The sequence below is a fragment of the Montipora capricornis genome, chromosome 1, assembly GCF_036669925.1.
Source record: "Montipora capricornis isolate CH-2021 chromosome 1, ASM3666992v2, whole genome shotgun sequence".
In the NCBI taxonomy this organism is placed as follows: Eukaryota; Metazoa; Cnidaria; class Anthozoa; order Scleractinia; family Acroporidae; genus Montipora; species Montipora capricornis.
In genome coordinates this window covers 17,015,873-17,037,420 of record NC_090883.1, presented here as the reverse complement: position 1 = coordinate 17,037,420, position 21,548 = coordinate 17,015,873, and the positions used below count along the sequence as shown (strand labels likewise).

The following is a 21,548-nucleotide window of genomic DNA, read 5'->3' as shown; positions in this document are numbered from 1 at the left end:
AAACAGGGAGTTTAAGCAAAGGCCAAGGAAGAATAAACCGAGGATTTAGTTTTGAAGGGAATTTGACAGCTATTGTCTCTTTTTTTATAGCTACTACACAAAATCTCCAAACCCTGAAAGGAAGGGGGGGGGGGGGGATTTTGCATCAAGAGAACCCTACAATCTATACCAAGATCTGAAATAGTTATCAACAGCATGTTGTTGAAGCCTATTGGACTAATACTGACCCTTGTAATGGAAAATGCATATTCCAAGTTATTGCATTTTTACGGTCATCCATCTGCTAATATTAAAAAAAAAAATAGTGTAAGTAGTGCTATATGGGCGTTCGGGGCAGTTTTCACGGTTGCAATTGGAGCATTGTGATTGGTGGATTCAAATTTTTGCAGGAAATTCAAATTTCAAACGATGACGTCACAAACACGTGACACCTCCCTTGCTGCAAACCCTCAAGAAACAGATTGGGAAGTTTTGCGTATTCATGTTGGAAATTCAAATTTGGGCAGGAAATGTAAACCTACGTTAAGAGGGAAATTCAAATTTCAAACAATGACGTCCCGGTTTATCCAAGCCCGTGTCCATAGATTATTGATTTTTTCTTGCATTAGGATGGGACGCGGTAGGAACATCCTGTTCAATAAAAATTTCCGTCTCCATTGAAACCTCATCCATGAAACGATGTCGGGTTTCATGCTTTAGACGTTCCAACCACTGGAGATAGTGCAAGTAGAGCCCTCGCAACTTTCTTCTGTAAACGGGTAACAGGGCATTAAAAGCTTTGGCCTCAGTTATCGTTTCAGAGACCCCCTCCTTCAAGAACGTGTTGACTCTTTTGTCATAGGTTGAACTCAGTGACTCTTCCACCTCTTGGCGCAAAGTTTCCCAGGGATCGTGGTCATCCATTTCCCTGTCACTGACGTCTTCCTCCCAGACTCCATGACCATGTCCTAGTCCGAGTCTTTTTCTTCCTCTTCATCTTAGTTTCGCTCCTCATCTTCTTCACTTTTCTCTTCCGAGGCAGCATAGGGTGGTAATTCCCCAAATATGTCCCCCATGGTTGTGTCTCCCACAGGCTCCTGGTCTATGCGTTTCCAGCAACCTCGATGATGATAATGATGATGATGACAACTGAACAATTTTCTTAGGTGTACAAACTAAAGAAGGTTGTTTGTGCTACTGTGCATTTGTGTATTGAATGCATGGATCCTCAGGCCTCCCTATTTTGTGAATAGGGAACGCGCTCAGAGAATGGGAAATGTTTGACTTTTGTATTTTTGCTTGCAATAACCTATGGACACGGGCTTGGATAAACCGGGACGAGTCTCGGCACCAGGCCGCCTCCCACGTTCCCGATTGTAAATAGCTCTTTTATTATTACTTAAATCTTTTCATTCGTTAAAAAATCCTATTTTTGTCTTGTTTCAAATTATCAAAGATGGGCTTGTTTCCACTTTTTTTAACGTGAGGGGTCTGGGTTACTGTGACGTCATCCTTTTCAACCAATCCTTATGTGTGATGTCATCCACTCTCGGCAAATCCCGTGCGCGACGTCTCTATATATTTCACGACCCTCCTCTCTTCACCCTCTTTTCACAACATGGTGGCCTGCTGAACGGATCTACGCCATTTTTTTTTCATGTAACCCAATGATGAGAAATGCTCATTTCTACAGGGAGAACCATATCATTGATAGGACCGGTGGCGGCTGGCTCGTACGTAAGTACGGGCTCCGGCCTCCTACGCCTCCACGAATTCATGAATACAACTGACGAAATTACTATACACGTCGGAGACGTGAGCTGGGTTAGTGTTTACTCGAAGACTTGGCGACTGATGCCCGTCCGTCCCATATCATTGATGCGACCGGTGGCGGCTGGCTGGTACGTAAGTACGGGCTCCGGCCTCCTACACCTCCCTACCTGAGAGAAGGCTTGGCGCTTGTGGACCGCCTGGCTCCTCCCGCAACCCCCCGACCGGCTAGACGAGTTATTGCTTCGTGCCTTTCCCGCATCGCTTTTCATCGCTTTCGACGTCACCCTGAACCTGCACGACGATCCACACGTCTCGTACAACGGCGACCACAACCACCAGCAGCGCCAGAGGAGTATGAGAAACCCGTTGTTCATGCCGCACAAACAGTATTGCAGCGCATGTGTATTGCGGGCGAATCGTGCTCGTTCTCAGGCGCGAGCGGAGACAGACCATGAACAACGTCAAGCGGCCTGGGAGCTTGAACAGCGCATCCAAAAACGCTATTCGGGAGGTACTGGTTCGTCCAGGTCCGGATTTGGATCTGGCTCGCGCGGCCGCGCAATCTGAACGTGAAGACCGTGTTGGATCTTGTGCGGCTGGTGAGTTCTTTGCAGACACATCCTGTTTCGAGGACATGTCCTTCCGGGAGCTCCTTGAGTTTTAATCTGCAAAGTTGCTGGGTGCGTGTGCGGGACACCAAGAAAGAAAAATCTGAGTAGCGACACTAAGGAACTGATTTAAGGAGACTCTACTCGGATGTGACCGGTGGGATGATTGTGTTCTGGATCCTGTCATTGGCCGGTCACATAAAAAATCAGCGTTGATAATAATAAACTAGGGTGCGTGTGCGGGGCACCGTCTTCTTCTTGTACATAGTGTGACATTTTTTGCTTTTTTCTTCTTCTTGTACACACTCGTTTGTTATTCTAGGCATTAAAACCTGCTGGATTTGATTTTTTCTTTCTGGTGTTTTTTCTGACCGTGAGGGGCCTGGGACTAAGTGAAGTCATCGCTCTCTCGATTAACTCACTCATTTTTTAGTTCGTATTGTTGATCCTTCTGATACGAGATGTATATGATGAGGGATCACGCATCGAACTACGTTAAAACCAGGACGGGAGTGTTCGGGCAATTTTTTTTCGGCGGGAAATCGCATGGCAGCGTTGCATTTAGCAACCAGAGTTTTTCTGGCGGGAAATCACATTAGTGACGAGCAACGACACGAATAAAGATTAAGAGCAGAAAGAGCACGAGAAAAGAGACGACGAAATTTGAGAAATTTAAGCGAAGAAAGCCTCAAGAGAAGCTGAGGAAGGAAATCTTGAAGAACAGAAACTTTCAATGAAGAACACCTTTAAAAGCTGAGAGAAATAGAGAGAGAGAGAGAGAGAGAGAGAGAGAGAGAGAGAGAGAGAGAGAGAGAGAGAGAGAGAGAGAGAGAGAGAGAGAGAGAGAGAGAGAGAGAGAGAGAGAGAGAGAGAGAGAGAGAGAGAGAGAGAGAGAGAGAGAGAGAGAAGAGAGAGAGAGAGAGAGAGAGAGAGAAGAGAGAGAGAGAGAGCTTTCAGCTGTTAGCTTTCAGGTAAATGTTTTCCTTCTTAATGCATACCTCGTTGCCTCACATAATTTGTAATACTCGCTGAAAAAAACCAAGAAGTCGTGAACACGTTTGCAATTCCCTGTTGACAGAGATTCTGGCATATTTCAACACTCACCTTTATAGTCTTTTTGTGTGAAATGGATGCCCAGTCGTGAGCTTCTTTGTTTGACTGTGAAATTGCAGTCGAGTAAGCTTTTTTCTTCTTCTCGTACAAATAGTACCGTTGTTGTTTTTTCTTGTACATTAAAACATGTTGGATTTCATTTTTTTTGCCTCTGGTGTTTTTTTTCTGACCGTGAGAGGCCTGGAACTCTGCGGCGTCATCCCTCTCTCGACCCGTGTGACGTCATTGTTTGAAATTTGAACTTTCTGCTTAACATAGGTTTGATGATTTCCTGTCCAAATTTGAATTTCCAACATGATTACGCAAAACACCCCAATCTGTTTCCCGAGGGTTCGCAGCAAGGGAGGTGTCACGTGTTTGTGACGTCATCGTTTGAAATTTCAATTTCCAGCCCAAATTTGAATTTCCCGCAAAATTTTAAATCCACCAATCAGAATGCTCCAATTCCAACCGTGAAAACTGCCCCGAACGCCCATATAGCACTACTTACACTATATTTTTTTTAATATTAGCAGATGGATGTCCGTAAAAATGCAATAACCTGGGATATGCGTTTTCCATTACAAGGGTCAGTATTAGTTCAATAGGCTTCAACAACTTGCTGTTGATAACTATTTCAGATCTTGGTGCCATATAGCACTACTAGTGTAGACTTCGAAGAAGTCACAAAAAGAACAAAGATAACAAAAAAAAATTATGTTTTAGGTGACTGAAATCCTTTTGGGTGTGCTTTATTAAACAGCTTTTAGCGTTAGCTGCTAAAATTACCAGGATTACTCACTTTACTGCTTCGCTCATTGCCCACATTTACCAACAGCTAATGGAGTCTCACTCATATTCTGGGCTGTTAGTAATCTTCAACTTTACTATAAAATTCGCTAATACCATTGACTAGAATGCTATTATAACTGTGAAAATCGATGTTGATAGAGTGGTAGGTTCTTTCCAAACTGTTTCTTATGAGCACTTGCTAACCATCACATTTCGTGGACATCTCGAGGAAAACTGTGTAAGAGCGACTTCAGTGCTTTCTGGGCACTGGGGAGCAGTTTAATACATTTCAATATAATTAAATGAGGTCCAAATAGCTGAAACGTTTATCCCTAGGGAGTATTTACATGACCGGCTTCGACCTTTGAGAACTCTAAGATCAGATACCAAATGAGTCTGGACTTAAGCTGTTGACTGACACGTTCTTAATACCCTTCGTTACGGTTCTTGTTGTTTATTTATAGCTTCTTATGTCTTATTTTTTTGTTGAGAAGGGAGATGTCACTAGACTTGTCATGCCGCTCGCCCCAGGCCTCGATGTTTGCATGATTTGTTATAATAAATGTAGTCGTAGGGTGTTCTCAAACGTGTGTGCTTACTGAAACAGGCACAAAAGGAAGTGAAATTGGCAGGGACTGTGACTGATTCGCTCTGACCAAGGGCAAACGGTGGTAATTCGACCTCAACTCGTTTTCCAAGAACTACCATTACCAGAAATCGGCGACATTTTGCGCCCGCGAAGTATTTGGCACGCGGTTTCAAATTATCAAGATGGCGGCATAAAGAAAGCAGTACATAGAAAAAACAAGGACTGAAATAACACACTATCAAAGGATCTGAATCAATTTAATTTCTTTTTTGAGGTTGTCAATACAAGGGAGAATGAAAAAGGGGAAACTAGAGTCTGGGCTCCTGTTCGAATGACGATTTTAGCGAGAAGAAACAACTTCGTTTCATGCGTGTGACTTGGCAGAGTAAAAATAATTTTCAAAAATCAGGGCCCACAGTACACTTAGCCAGCGATATTCTGTATAATAATAATCATTTCAGAATAAAAACTAACGATAAAAAACGACGTTTCGATCTCTCTGAGATCATTTTCAAGTAGTAAAAGAAGCGAATAAAATCTGCATATATAAGTACAAATTAAGACGTGAGAATGTCCAAAGATAAAATATGTAAATACAAGCGCTAAAATGTAAGTGTTAAAATATTATATAAATAACTTGCACGGATTAAATCTACATGACTGTTGGTTAAAACGCTAAAGCGTGAGTGTTAAGATACCAAAACGCTATAAAGAACTATATAAATAACTTCGCACGGATTGAATCTGACTGTTTGTTCAAAGTTGGTTTAAGCTCCTTTATAAAAAGCATTTCGTAGATGAGGCAATCGAATTTACTTTCGCACTTTCTCAAGATCTTAAAGTCACGATATATGTCACTCGGGACTGTTCCATGTTGCTCTTTAATGTGATTCCCGATTGAAGACGATCCTTTCATGTGTTCCTCGACGCGCTGATAGAGGTGCCGGCACGTATACCCGACATAGTTTGCATCGCACAAACCACACTTGTAATGGTAAACAACGCGTTGCTGGTTTATGATAGGCGGCTTCTTTTCTTTCGGTTTGATATGGTGTCCAATCTTACGGCTTGTATACACGGCGTGAATATCAATTCCAATTTTTCGGCCCAGTTCCCCAAGTTGCCTTCGCGCTGAATTAGCCGATCTCTGATCTTTGAAAGGTAACACTATTCTGACAGGCGCTTCATTCACGTTACATGCTCGTGTGGAAATTGCCTCGTCGGAAACTTTCTTGGTGACAAAATTACTGATGGTCGATTGCAGCAGTTGGCTGGGTACTGAAGTCGGGAGAACGTTTGTGTGAGACGGTCACATTCCAGGTGGAACAGTTTCCAGGTAGATGACAATTTAAAGGCACGATCCAGCATTGTTTTTAGCAATGACTTCTTGTATCTAACATCGACGTGGCTCTTGTAATGCAGCAATAATCCGGTGTCAGTTGGTTTTCTGTATACCCTTGTCTCCAAGCAACCATTGCATTTCCGAATCTCCGTTCCCAGGAAGGGAAGTTTACCGTGTTCGCCAAGTTCCATGGTGAAGCTAACCGATGGATGGATCTCGTTCAGAACAGAAAGGAATGATTTTGCTGTTTCGACGTTGGGCATTATGCTTAATGTGTCATCCACATAGCGTTTGTAGAACTCGGGTAATTTCCCTTGGTCCTGAAGTCGATCTTCAATACTGCACATAAATGTGTTGGCCATCAGGGGTCCAAGTGGCGAACCCATAGCAACACCATCGATTTGTTCATACAAGCTCCCCTCAAACTGAAAAAGCTGGTTCTTGGTGGCAATATTCAGCAATTCAACCAAGTCTGATTTTGTAATGTTGAGACTATGCTGCTTATTGAACCAGTCGTCCTTGAATGCCTTTTCAGCTAAAATTTGTATCGTCTCATCAACAGGGACATTGGTAAACAGCGAAGTTACGTCATATGAAACAAGGATGCTGTGATCGTCAACTTCCATGTCATGGAGAGCATCCACGAAACTAAAAACATCATTGATGGTATGATCATTCACTGATAGAGGTTTAAGCTTTTCATCAAGCCATTTTGCCAACTTGTAATTATACGTCCCGGTTGCCGAGAGTATCGGCCGCATTGCTAATTGTCGTTTGTGGGTTTTTGGCAGGCCATAGAGGTGGCCATAGAGGTGGGCAGTTGCTAGCACAGTTATCCAAAATGGTTCGAGACTAGCCCACCTCTATGGCCTGCCAAAAACCCACAAACGACAATTAGCAATGCGGCCGATACTCTCGGCAACCGGGACGTATAATTACAAGTTGGCAAAATGGCTTGATGAAAAGCTTAAACCTCTATCAGTGAATGATCATACCATCAATGATGTTTTTAGTTTCGTGGATGCTCTCCATGACATGGAAGTTGACGATCACAGCATCCTTGTTTCATATGACGTAACTTCGCTGTTTACCAATGTCCCTGTTGATGAGACGATACAAATTTTAGCTGAAAAGGCATTCAAGGACGACTGGTTCAATAAGCAGCATAGTCTCAACATTACAAAATCAGACTTGGTTGAATTGCTGAATATTGCCACCAAGAACCAGCTTTTTCAGTTTGAGGGGAGCTTGTATGAACAAATCGATGGTGTTGCTATGGGTTCGCCACTTGGACCCCTGATGGCCAACACATTTATGTGCAGTATTGAAGATCGACTTCAGGACCAAGGGAAATTACCCGAGTTCTACAAACGCTATGTGGATGACACATTAAGCATAATACCCAACGTCGAAACAGCAAAATCATTCCTTTCTGTTCTGAACGAGATCCATCCATCGGTTAGCTTCACCATGGAACTTGGCGAACACGGTAAACTTCCCTTCCTGGGAACGGAGATTCGGAAATGCAATGGTTGCTTGGAGACAAGGGTATACAGAAAACCAACTGACACCGGATTATTGCTGCATTACAAGAGCCACGTCGATGTTAGATACAAGAAGTCATTGCTAAAAACAATGCTGGATCGTGCCTTTAAATTGTCATCTACCTGGAAACTGTTCCACCTGGAATGTGACCGTCTCACACAAACGTTCTCCCGACTTCAGTACCCAGCCCAACTGCTGCAATCGACCATCAGTAATTTTGTCACCAAGAAAGTTTCCGACGAGGCAATTTCCACACGAGCATGTAACGTGAATGAAGCGCCTGTCAGAATAGTGTTACCTTTCAAAGATCAGAGATCGGCTAATTCAGCGCGAAGGCAACTTGGGGAACTGGGCCGAAAAATTGGAATTGATATTCACGCCGTGTATACAAGCCGTAAGATTGGACACCATATCAAACCGAAAGAAAAGAAGCCGCCTATCATAAACCAGCAACGCGTTGTTTACCATTACAAGTGTGGTTTGTGCGATGCAAACTATGTCGGGTATACGTGCCGGCACCTCTATCAGCGCGTCGAGGAACACATGAAAGGATCGTCTTCAATCGGGAATCACATTAAAGAGCAACATGGAACAGTCCCGAGTGACATATATCGTGACTTTAAGATCTTGAGAAAGTGCGAAAGTAAATTCGATTGCCTCATCTACGAAATGCTTTTTATAAAGGAGCTTAAACCAACTTTGAACAAACAGTCAGATTCAATCCGTGCGAAGTTATTTATATAGTTCTTTATAGCGTTTTGGTATCTTAACACTCACGCTTTAGCGTTTTAACCAACAGTCATGTAGATTTAATCCGTGCAAGTTATTTATATAATATTTTAACACTTACATTTTAGCGCTTGTATTTACATATTTTATCTTTGGACATTCTCACGTCTTAATTTGTACTTATATATGCAGATTTTATTCGCTTCTTTTACTACTTGAAAATGATCTCAGAGAGATCGAAACGTCGTTTTTTATCGCTAGTTTTTATTCTGAAATGTGTTTCAAAAAAACTACTTATAAGAATAATAATCATATATGAAGTACCCACCTGTAAAGATGGCGATCAAAACAAACTGGAGACAGAAACCCTACTTTTCACAAGGAATAATAAGCGCAGTGGCGCGTTTTGTACCGCTTTTATCGCAGAAATGGATTTATTTTTACCTCTTTTATCGCAATTTGGGCGGCAATTTGGGGAATGGATAAAGGCTAATTTTTATCGATCGACGATTAGAGAGGTCGGCACCATGGATTCACATCAACGAAATGCTCTAAAATGTGGAGGGAAGGTAGGCACCTCTGAGCTTTTTTGAAAGAATTAGAGAGCTCAAGGAACTGTAACAGCCGTTCGTAAAATGTGTTGTTGGCGGCACGTTGGCGAACTTTCGAGAGACCAAAACTACCGTAAATAATGATATGGTACGTACACTTTACATTTAGAGGTCGGCAAATGTCGTGTATGCCACTTTAGATCTGAAATTTCCACTTCTTCAATTTTCTCCATACATTTCTCTATAACGATCGGCAGCCATTCTTAGAGAGTGGAAGGTCTGGGTCGAGTCTGGGGTCCGCCATTTTGTCTTAAATTTCTGGTAATGAATAAGCGCCAAAAGGGTTGAGACAATTTCCCTTTTATGGAATCTCGGAAAAATCCCTCCCCTAAAGTCTTTCCAACTAACGCCGTCCCTCCCCCCCAACAATGTTGTTTTCTTATTGCCAACTCTTCCTTTTTCCCTTACCAACATTAAAGGGGGAGGTGGGGGAAGAGGGGGGAGTGCAAGTGGAAAATGTAAAGTTAAGGTGATTTTCCTCTAATTGTTTTCCAGTTCAGTGTCTCAACTATTTTTGTCGCCTATTGTAGTAAAGACCCCTAAATAGTTGAACAGTTACACCCTCCAATTATTAGTTGTGGGTACACTAGCCCTTCTACCCATGGGTAAATAGCGTTTGCCTACGGGCAAGGACTTTTTTGTGTGTAACCGCGTTCTCCAGACCAAAACTGCCCGAGGGTTATTTCCATGGATACATCAAAGAGAGCAAAAGAACATCCCATTCCATTCCTTCAACTGAAAAATACTGTTTATTTGCCCCGTGAGGTGGCTTAGCCAATCATATTACGATTCTCAATGGAGTGTAGCACTGGAAAGTTCCGCGACGAAGTTTCAACGTTTGAGTTCCCATGTTGCCAAGGGCAACTGGCTTCGTTTCCAAGAGTAATGTTTAGGACTTTGACCTCATGAGCGATGTAGCCCGCCAAAATATGCGAATAGTAATGGTTAAATCTAACTGGTGACCATTACCAGTTAAACTACGTGAAAACTCGAAACGTTACCCTTCGAAACGAAGGAAGTTGTCCTTGACAACATGGGAACTTTAACGCTGAAGAACTTTGTCACCAAACTACTCCAGTGTCGTACTCAACTGAGAATCGTAGTAAAGCAGAACGAAGCTACTACACGAAGATCCCTAATTATATTAATTTCCCCCTATTATTTTACCACGAAGGGAGTCTTTTACTGTGTAACCGCATTCCCAAGGGTGACATGAAACCTGAGCTAAACCAAAGCCAAGCCATTTACCTTCCGGAAGACACCAAACCCAAGGTGCATGTAACCACAACTATTGACTCCGAGACACGAGACCAAAATGACTTTCACATGGGGCATGGGGATGTGTTCTCTCCGTTCATCCTCGGTTGGTCTTTTCTAATATTATATCATTTTCCTATCATCATTAATTTGTCTATGGCATCAGTTATAGTTATTGTCTTGTCTCATTGAAATTCTCTACTATACTTTTACAATCTCAAAAAGCTCAGAGAGAACGTAAATAAATTGATCAAGGAGAAAATCACTAAAAGTTTTAATAGCCTATGTAGTCCATTATTATATCTTGTTGAGATGTTAGAAAGCTTGTCGAATGCATGGGACATGGTTAAGCCGGTTACACAAGAGCAAGTTTTCCTTGACAAGGTTTATTTGCTGGTGTGCAAAGAACAACCTGTCAAGTTTTTCCTTGACAAGTACACTTGTTGAAAGCTAGCTTGCTAGTTTTTGAACAAGTGCACTTGTCAAGGAAAAGTTAGCAAGTTGCTGAACTTGCTGATCAGTAGGGGTCTCCAAGGAAAAATTGTCGAGAACATTGAGAAATTGTAGGCGTTCAGTGGTCTTGCTCTCGCGCTCGCTTTATGGCGGATGATCATGGCCGGGCAAGGAAAAGCACCGATTCTGTGGCTACATCTCTTCTCCTGGAATCCCTAAGATCAAGAGAAAGCTTGTGGAATACCAAAGTAGATAGGTATCGAGACGAGAAGAAACTGCGTTGCAAACCTGCGTTGCCCAAGGGCAAACCCACCATTACCGATTTACATGTCTTTTCGAATACTCAACCGAGACCACAAGGCAGCAACTTTTTTTCTCTCGTCCAATACGCATAAGCTATAGTTAAAAAAACGGAAAGTAAAACTGTTTTTGTTTTTTGTTGTCCATTAAGTACTTGTGTTGCTGCTACAGTGAAAACTTGTCAAAGCAAGGCTTGTTCAGTTGTTCACACAGACAAATCATAAAACTTGTCAAAGAAAACTTGTCGTTCATACACACGACCCAATGAAAATTGTCAATGACACTTGGCAAGAACAACTTGCTCGTGTGTAACCGGCTTTAATGAATCGTATATTCATCCATTGATGAAAGAAACTCTTATCTTGAAGTCCCAACTGCTTTAGTAAGTTGAAACGGAAGAATGATACATAAACTTGGATTGAGCACATAACAGTGCTACAAGGCTTATAAAAGAGCTTTGTTTTCCTTTGGAAATAGCACTGAACTGTTTGTAGCCTTGATGAATACTCTCAGCGATCGATAAAATAGCGTTTGACATTATAAATCGTGTCTTGTCCACCGCAACAAGCGAGGACCATGTGGCCGGTGGGCGCATAATTGGACAGCTTCTACCACTGATGTCACAACCAGATTGCTGTAACCTATTTCCCCACATAATCTGGTGCCTTTTCGAGGGCATTTAATATAGGGGTTGCGTAAAAATCGGGTGTGTATAGACTAGTCATAGTCCGGAAAAGTGAGACGACAACACTGCGTTACATTGGCGTCTCTGTCGTAAGCAAAACTACGAGAGGATCTTGATACCAGAGTATAGCATTTAGAAATAAAAATGGGAGCAAGACCCTTGCATATATCTGAGGACTTTCATGGCACCCATCCAATGACATCAGAGTGGACGGCATGGAGGGTTTATAAAGGTCTCTGAAATGGGTTGCAACCCTTATCGGTACTCCAATTTGGTACCAGGTTCCAGAAGGACCTGTTATATTTAACGTCATGGCAACTGTCACAGTTCTGGAGCAGACGTTTTAGTCCCATGGACATTTGCTACCTGACTGGAGCCTAGAATTGTTAAGTCACCCGGAAGTTGAGTAGTAAACCTAGGAAGCCCTAACAAATGGCTCGTGATCATAGACAGGACTATCCAGTTCACGAGGAAGGGAGCCTTCAAGTTGCAGCTTCAGTTGAACTGATATTCATCTGTTCAGAAGAATTGCTTTTTAATGATATATATATTTTACATTCTTGTTAACGCTTGAAAAAAGAGAGAAAACCCATCATGGAGCGATGCTTTTTGATTCTGGGTATTTAAAAGCAACTTGAAATAAATGCCTTGTGACCGGCTGTTGCAAACTCAAATGACCTTTGACTCCTTATAGGATCAAAGATCATAACTTCAGAATTTTCTGATCTCGTGGCAATTAAAAGAGTCGGAAAAATCGCACGAATAGTATGACACTAAGATCTTCCCAATTTAAAGTTGTTTTGATAACTCTCCCGCTTTTGGTAGTGTAGGGTAGGAGGGCGGGAACTTAGTTTGAGCTCGTGTCAAAATACTAATCCCTTAATCCGTCGTGACTTGCACTATATATTTGGCTATTTTTGTCAAAATTTTCAGTAACGGTTTATTTATGTGTCAATGCAAAAGTCCTTTTTTGGGGTCAGCTCATGCAGCATAACGGGTAGGGTATAGGCTAAGCTATTGCCGAAATAGGAATCCCTCAACCCGTCGTTAATATACATTTGGCAATTTTTTTTTACAATTTTCAGCAACGTTTTATTTGTGTCTTAAGCAAAAGTCATTTGTTTCGGGTAAGCCCATGCAGCATTTAACCTCACGGAAATAATGATAACAGGAACGGAGAAACGGAGAAAAACGAGTAATGTTCAAAAGAACTTGAATTGAAACATTTGTGGCTTTTAACAAATAATTATAAAGATCTTAATGAATTTATAATACGACAAACTTGAAAGGATAGTCAAGGCAGGAGCCCATTAGGTGGAGCTTAATATACTCAATTGTTATTCTTAGAAATTATCGTTTTCTCAGAACGACTTTTTTCGAAGCAATTTTAAATTAGCCAATCAATGCGCCATGTCTTCGGTGAGAGACAAGCGCGTAAAACTGACTTTTGAATTTTACGCGGGAAATAGCATTTAAAAATATCTGGATGTAAGGAACGATCGTTTCAAAAAGGGGCGCTAAATGTTTGCATCTGGTCACAAGCTCCTAGTCAAGTGGAATAAAATCATAATGTGACCAATAATACAAATTTTCCTTCTGGATGAAGATGTATGCGAATACAATGAGAATTTTGACCACTTTTATAAGATTTGAGCGGCCGGACAGGTGATTTATGACCAATTTCGTTAACTATTATAAAGTAAAAGATAGCTCTCACTCTCATAGAAGAAAGAGAATCAAAAAAAATTAAGGCATTTGCACGTCTGATTCTGTAGAGAGAGGGTAATACAAAAACCATTTACTCATATCGGGATCGTTGTGTTCTCTGTTAAGCACTAAGAGAGGCTTTCCAGTCAGATACGTAGCACCACTTTCAGCAGCTGTTGTTTTCTCTGGGATCCCGTTTATATCAATCAAAGCTGGAGCTTCTGGAATGCTAACCACCTGCAAGGAATCGTCTAAAAAAGACATAAAATGCCAAACATAAGGGGATACCAAAATGGGACTCCCCTTGTTTCCATGTCAATTGTTTGGATTCAGCTGACATTTTAGTGATGACTCTCCTAGAGGTTTCTAAAGCATAGCCATATTGCAAATTTTATCGACTAGTTCGTAATAAGGACTTTTTCTTAATAACTATTTCGATGCATCATTCTCAGCATATATGGATTACTATGAGCACACATTCAAAGAAAAGAAAAAAATAGGCTGGATACCTCTTACTTTCTCATCATTTGATCTACTGAGTTCCTCACTTGTCCTACCTGCAAAACCAAACTACAAGGTAACCCTCTTCTCATGATACCCATTTACTGTAGCTCAGACAATATCTTTTTTTATTAACACCGCTCCTTACTAGAGAAAAAAACGGAATAAATGCTTCAGAAAAAATCCAGCTAAGGTCCTGAAAAATTTCTGTTTGTATTTTACCTTCGGTTCCAAAAAATATATAAGCTTAAATTCGATCGATTTCTATCAAACGTTTATCTGTATATTAACTATATTTTTGCCACTTGACTGAAAAAAGCCAGTTTTAATCTTTACATACTGCTACTTCTGAGAGAATTCTAAAAAAAAAATCAAAATGTTTTGTACCATTGAGTGAAGAAAGACCACATATGCAGCATACCTGCTGAATTTTTATCGTTGATACCCACTCTTTGATCTTGACGTGATTTCTTTTTTTGGTCATCCAAAAGCTCATCGCCAATTTCCTTTCCATTCTGAATTGCCTCTGTTTGATTATCCAAGTCGTCCAGAAGTTTACTTATGTCGCTATTTGCAAGGATTTTTGAATGGTGGCCACCGTCGTTGGTTTTTGTTTGTTCATCTTGGATCCTCGAACCTTCGCCTTGAAGCTTTGACAGAGAAGCTGTCAACGTAATTTATGAAACATAGGTTGATAGCATAAATCATTTAGTTATAGTACATTCAAGAAGAATTATTTGTACATCTGCACAAATACACAAACATCTTACACTAGACATTAAAACACCATAGCTATATTTCAATTATGTTATCACAGATAGAATTGGCAAGCATTAATTTGTTAATTTCAGTTTACAGTGTCTTCAATTTGTGCTGCAGCACTAGAAGACTAGAAACTTAAATAAAGTTCTTTCCTTTTTCCTTAAAATTAGAGGAAACCTCGAGCGGCAGTGCAGCCCAGTAGTTACGGTGCTTGCCTTGAGATCCGGAGATACGGGGTTCAAGACACGTTCTGACCAATCGTTGATTTTGTTCCAGGTAGTCCCTGGTTCAATTCCTGGATGCGCATGTAAATTGCAAAATAGTTTGCCACCGGCCAGTTGGGATTCTTAAAGTTGTTCTGTTAGATATTAGCTACCATAGCTACCCTAAAAATCCCACTTATGTCCAGGTTTGACCCTAATTAGATGCACGCCCAATTTTGACATCCAACACAAAGTGTCCCTTTAAGTCTAAGCATTTGCTACCTACTTTTCAACAATAAGGTAGGGGTAAGGTTAGCATTATTTTAGCTTTGGGTAAATGCAGCAGTTAATCTTCACTTAAAGAGCAGCATTTGGGGGACACTTTGTGACATAAATTGTCTGTATTCTGAGACACAAGTGATGTTGAAGTTGGCTAGAAGAGCAAGGGGACACTTCGTGACGCTTATTGAAATCCGCGTGCATCTTATTAGAGTCAAACCTGGACATATCTCAAAAATCCGAGGGTAAATAATGGTACTCACTTTCTTACTTACCAGTTGCTTGGAGGACACTGCTTTAGGAAAATAAGAATGACTGGTTACGGTTAAAACAGTAAAAGAGAACAGGGTTGTGTGAGAGGAAAGCCTAGTTTTGGATGTCAGGGGTGCATCGATAGTTTGTGACCATGATTGTCAAAGGAAATCAAATTTGTACACAGACTTACCATGACTTGCAAATGATGATGAAAAAATTGCGATCCATATCAAAGCACCAAACTGTTTTTGAATGTATGTGAAGCTCATTAAAGGTCCTTCCTCGGTTTACCAAAAAAAAGAAAAGAAAAGAAATTAGTTGTTTTGTACCTGCAACACGAATTACCTTTTAACAATAATAACTGCAACGATAACAACAGTGATAATGAGAGTTTCCGAGGGAAGATTATTTTCCAAAGCTTTTAGGATTAGTCTGCAATGTTACTTTTTAATTACTCTATATCTCAAGTCAGTCGCAGTTTGATAATGTTTGCCTTTCGTTAACTGACTGACCTATGCAACGAGGACCTCCAAATGGCCAGGAGAAAAACTCTGGTTTGACTTTTGCTACGATGAGTAGTTTAAGTGGACCATGACTTGGGAAAGTGCTCCAGGGTTTTTTTTATAATATTAGAGAGGTTAAGGATGACGTTTACAGCCAACGGCAAACGGGAAACGGCAGGCTCCTACTTGTCACAAAAGCGTGAAAATTCTCTCATTTTTGCCTTTCTCGTTCCTGTGAGAAGTTGCTTGATATCTGGAGCTAACAGGACAGAAATGAGCTAATATCAAGCAGGTTCCTTACATTACAATTTCACTCCGACGTTTGCCGTTTGGCATAAACGTCATGCTTAACCTCTCTATTATTATCGTCTGATATTTTGTTATTTCCCCAGGGGCACCCGACGATAACCTTCGGTGAAATATGTGTTCGGGAGAAGTCCCTTACGTTTTCGGATGGGATATTTTTGCAATTTTAACTTTGGCACTTTTAAGAGACCATCTTGCATTTTCTTATGAGCAAATGGTTTGCTGGGAAGTCTTAGAAGGCCATGTTCAGCTAACAATTTCTGAAATGAAGATAGCATTCGATTCTCTAAAAATTTCGCACACTTCAACTTTAGGTTAAGATTTCCGAACAGGCCAAATTCTTCTAGGTGATAAAAACATCTCTTAACATAGTCTTTATACATTAGAAGAGAGAGGGAGAATGTCTCTCAAAGGCCTTTGGATTAATTTGGTTGTTGGTTGCCCTTGCTTCTCTGCTTGTTGTGGAGCAAACAAAGTCATAAAACGTCAGTTATTTTTACTTGAACTTTGAAAGTAAAAAAAAAAACAAAACACATCTGCTGCTCCTTGTGAGCACATGTGCTGCCAATAACTTTTCTGGTGGGTAACTATGCGCCACTTCCAGTTTATGAGAAAAAAAAACAGCTTACATCATCAGGTGTTGTTTGGATTGTTCACAGATAGGAAGTTAAATGAACACTAACGCAGTATCTTTTCCAGGACGGGCTCATTATTTATGCCTACATCATAGCCATGCAAAATTCAAAATTAGTTATATCGATTCACTGAATGTAGAGTTTGAAAAAAGTTTGGTTATTTTAGGCCTTTGTGCTACGATGGAGCTCAGCTTAAAATCCCCCCCCCACCACCCCCCTAGTTGCCCGAGCATATTTGAAATGTTTCCAAGTTATAGTTAAAGAGCGAACGCTTTGGCTATTGACACAGTCACATTTCTGTAAAATACTGAATGCTTGCCCAAACTTTCGGCTATTAAAACTGAACCAAGTGACATCAACTATGTTTAATAAACTGATGTGACCTCTAAGGACACAGAAATCGGCACCCTTGGAATTATTGGAGAAGCCGATAAGGCGCCCCTGGGTTATTTTTAATCAACGATACAACCTATACAACCTGCTTTAGTTGTATTTAAAGAGAAATGAGTGGCATGAAACCTTAAGAAAAGTAATCCAAATCAAAACAAACAAAAAATAATAATTTGTTTTACCTGAGCTTTCTGTTGGCCTTCACAGTTGCTTATGCTATTATTTCACCAATTCTCTGACAACGGGTGATGGCATAAGAAATACTTCAACTTTAACAGGTGGCAAGAAAGCTTTACAGTGTGATGTAGTACGATATATACAAGTCAAATGATCGTCTTTAAAATCCAGGAATCTCATTTAGTTCATCATGTTCATTTTGATAAGGGAAACGCGAACGTGCAATGGTGTAAACTTTAAAAGTGTTGTAGGGTTATACCTATGAACACTAGGTTTTGCATATTTCAACTCGCAGGGGTAACCATAGTTAATCGAGGAACTGGTTATGAAAACCTTAAAATTTTCAAAAGCGAGAACAATGTTGTCGCAATCGATGTTGAATTGACCGTGACCCTGCACAATCTTTTGTTTTCGCTTCACAAGGGTTTGCAAATTAGTTGCGCATAATTTAATGGAAGGATTTGATTGGCTATCGTCTCGAAGAAAGGTGTGTTTTGTGCAGGGTCAAGGCCACGAATAAACAAATAAACATGTCGAGTTTCACAACCATCTCCTTGCATTAAATATGGGCAGAAACCTATAAGAGTTGAAACGTGTAACGCGCGTTCACAGCTTCCGAATATTCAGTGCAAACTGATTGGTTGAATGTTTCAGTGCTAAGTACCATACTTGGAAACCCCTCGTTCTTGTTGTTCCAAATATGGTACTTAGCAAGTTGAATATTCAGAAGCTTGTTTCGCAGCACACAAGGGGCCGTTACACGTTTCAACCCTTATGGGTTTCTGATATGGGCTAACAAAGTCTATTGTTCATTATCTAATAGGTCTTCACTCTTAACAGAATAACATAAACTGCTTTAAATAACAAGCTATAAAGATTTACAGCCGAAACTTCAGAGAGTGAATTCACTTTACTCGACATAACAAAGAGTATCTATCCTCCACATTGAAACGCAGTTTAAGCCGACCGAGAAATCCCAATACACACACGTCTCCTCATACCACCCACCAGGTGTCAAAAGCGGTTTCATCAAGGCGCCTGAGAACAAACTCTTCAAAAACTAAATTTAAAGAAGTTTTATCTCGATTTAAACCTTGCCTCACTGATTGAGGGCCGAACACTACCTACTTTTCTGGAAGTCGGTTGGCTTAAAACCGTTCGTAACCACATAACAGCCAGCAGTGTCAAGCCTTGGAACAATTCATATCAACACGAAACTGAAATCTAATTGTAAATTAGCCACTGCCCGAGTCCAAATTCTAGGACTGCTCCTCAGTGTCATATGACAAAAGATAAGGAAAATCTCATTTTCTCAATTTCTTGCCACTTTTGAGTCAACCATCAGTTGGCTGACATTAGGCATGGTTTCGTGGGAGAGAATAGTATGACCACTCACGGCAGTAGGGGCATCAAAACAAGCGTTCTGCGCGAATGGTGAGCGACGATAACGTAAACCAACGGCCATAATCATGGATTATTATTATCATCATCATCATCATCATCATCATCATCATCATCATTATTATTATTATTATTATTATCATTATTATTATTATTATTATTATTATTATCATTACTATTACTATTATTTTTACCATTATTTCTGCTTTCTCTCAACAATATTTTGTATAACTGGCTCCATGTTGAGTAGCAGGCTCATTCCCTTAGCTTTAGGTATCTAACACCTTCCTGATGATCCGGCTTTGCCTTTCCCAACAAAACAGCCTTTTGGAGCAGTTCAATAGGGCATGGTACCCCTAGTTTTTGTATCCAGTTCTTTATGTTCTTGTATACTGTTCCCTGTGCTCTAATATAATGATCGGCATGGTCATCACTTGTTTCAGCTTCCATAAATTCTTAATTTCAAGTTTCAAATCCTGGTATATTTCTATCTTTTCTAACTCCTATCAATTACTATTGCAATCCGTTCCCTTTTGTGAACCACTACAATATATGGCTTATTGTGGTCTATGTTACGATCAGTCTGGATGCAAAAACCCTAGAGGATTTTATCGTTTTCATTTTCACAAACTGACTCAGCATTATGGTTATACCATCTATCACTCACTTCAATTCCGTTCTTATTACAAAGATACCAGTGTATCACCTTGCAAACTTCATCATTACTTGTACTGTTTTTAGGAAAGCTATTCACATTCAGCTACTACACGGGCAATGGTTTCCTCAGCCTTCCCACACGTCCTGCAAAGTGAAGTAGTGCCTTGCTTATCGTTCGAAATGCCTGATCTTGAACTATCATGCCTTCTGTCTCCTTCTTTACGTTACCCCTAACCAAACACTTCACCTTCTTGTTGCTCGGACGTCATCCGTTGCTCTCTAGAATTGACCGTGAAGTTTCTTTGCACTCCATTAAATTTGTCTTTCATTCATGTTGCGCTTCCTATATTCTACTGGGGTTTCTTTCTTTTCATTCATCCCGAGATTCTTCTCTGTGACTGCCTTCAGTAACACTTCCCGACTCTCTTTCAGATAACAATACAATCCTGTTTTGCCTCTTTTTATACATCATACGTCACTGTTGATACTGTCCAGGTGTTAAAAGCTTTTGCAGTGTTTCCTCCGTTGAGCTTGGATCGTAAGATCTTGCGTACTCGTCGGCAGAAACATTCTCTCTTGAATCTATCTTTCATTTCTTGGTGCATGATGTTGTCTAACTCAAAAACCCCATGATATTTGTGCCATTCCTCCTCAACAGTTTTCATAACCTCGCCACTGGGCATTTCTATTCCATCAAAGTCAACAAGAAACACTCTCTTCATGACAACAAATCTCCATTTCTCACAACCAAATTCCATGGAGACACGATAGTGCTTTCAACCTACTAACCTCACTTAATCAGCAAGTTTTGCAAGAATGTTGAAGTTGAACCACAACTTCAACCTCTTGACAACGAGTGCCGTCACAAGCTCAGAGACAAGATTGGAGATAAAGGCTTAGGGTTTCTGGTCACAAGGAGTTACGGCATTTTTCGATGTTCCAGTGATGCATGTTAATTTCAAGTGCGACCAGGGCAAGCCAACGCCCACAATCTCTAAATAGCAAGAGGATGAAAAGAAGCGAAGTATAAGCAGGCAGTGTTAGATATTGAGAAGGGATCATTTACACCTCTATTGCTTGGAACAAAAGCGGCACGTGTACCGAGTGTCATCGTTTCCTAAACTCTCACAAAAGGACGGCGAACCTTACCACTTTGTTATGACATAGCTTAGAACACTCCTGTCCTTTGAAATTTTAAAATCAGTGGATACAAGTGTCAGGGATTCAAGGACAAACGGTACCTTTTCACGAGTTAAAGCAGTTGGTATCCATTAGATTCATTTCCACTCGGGCAGTTACTCCCTCTGGAGACATTTAAATATGAATGCCTTGTAACTGAGTACAGAACAGTAAATTGGTTTATTGGCGCAGCAGTCTCTTTCTTCAGCTTCCAATAATAAAGATTATCATCATTATCACCACCATCATGATTAGTTGTGGTTACACACACCTTGGGTTTTGGGCCTTCTGGAGGGTAAATGGCTTGGGTTTGGTTCAGCTCAGGTTTCATGTTACCCTTGGGATGCAGTTACACAGTAAAAGACTCCCCTCAGGGTAAAATAATAGGGTATAATTAAGTTACCATTTCATTGACCACTTGTTGCAAGAAAGTACGTTTTAAAGCGTCAATGGTAAAATCCCGCGGAGCGATTTTGATACGAAGACTAAAAGGAATTACACATTTTGCCATCAACAAGGCGACAGGTGTTCTTCCTTTTGGTGTTAGTTCATCCGTGCTGGTTGATTGTTCATCTGTCTTCTCTTGTCAATAATAAATGATGTACAACTGGCTTCTGGAAAAATGGCGTTTTCAGGCACTCAAGTCTAAAACATGGAGTAGTGAAAACCTAAAACAGTATAAAATGTGAAGATTGAAAAAAAGCAGAAGAGAATGAGAGCCAATGCGTTGGGCTGGTTCATCCTTTGTTGGGTAATAAACCGTGGATCAGGTAGGGAGTCATTTCGCAATCGAAATTCAATAATTTGTCATAGACTCCGAGTGTAATATGGTCTGCAG

General features: G+C 40.6%; 3 protein-coding genes and 1 pseudogene across 4 annotated transcripts in view; 2 read left to right on the top strand and 2 right to left on the bottom strand.

Annotated features, from left to right (window-relative positions):
• Positions 1-5,465: 5,465 nt before the first annotated feature.
• On the bottom strand, positions 5,466-6,948 carry LOC138051946 (uncharacterized; annotated as a pseudogene).
• A 59-nt stretch (positions 6,949-7,007) lies between these two features.
• LOC138051941 (uncharacterized) lies at positions 7,008-8,547 on the top strand. Its single transcript, XM_068898273.1, has one exon. The coding sequence runs from the start codon at positions 7,076-7,078 to the stop codon at positions 8,462-8,464; it is 1,389 nt and encodes a 462-aa protein (XP_068754374.1). The 5' UTR covers positions 7,008-7,075; the 3' UTR covers positions 8,465-8,547.
• Positions 8,548-12,820: 4,273 nt separating this feature from the next.
• LOC138014623 (uncharacterized) overlaps positions 12,821-21,548 on the bottom strand; it is a 9,329-nt gene continuing 601 nt past the window's right edge. The window contains exons 2-5 of the mRNA XM_068861774.1: positions 15,653-15,743; positions 14,385-14,627; positions 13,972-14,019; positions 12,821-13,713 (exon numbers count right to left, since the gene is read on the bottom strand). Of these exons, the coding sequence (XP_068717875.1) occupies positions 13,502-13,713; positions 13,972-14,019; positions 14,385-14,627; positions 15,653-15,731 (582 nt within the window). The 5' untranslated portion in view covers positions 15,732-15,743 and the 3' untranslated portion in view covers positions 12,821-13,501. The remainder of the gene's footprint in view (positions 13,714-13,971; positions 14,020-14,384; positions 14,628-15,652; positions 15,744-21,548) is intronic.
• Positions 19,147-21,548, top strand: part of LOC138014514 (uncharacterized protein PF3D7_1120600-like) — a 10,022-nt gene continuing 7,620 nt past the window's right edge. For both annotated transcript variants that reach the window (XR_011125324.1, XM_068861672.1), the window contains exon 1: positions 19,147-21,480. Coding sequence is in view for 1 of the 2 variants with exons in the window: in XM_068861672.1 (XP_068717773.1) it covers positions 21,423-21,480 (58 nt within the window). In the remaining variant the exon portion in view is untranslated. The remainder of the gene's footprint in view (positions 21,481-21,548) is intronic.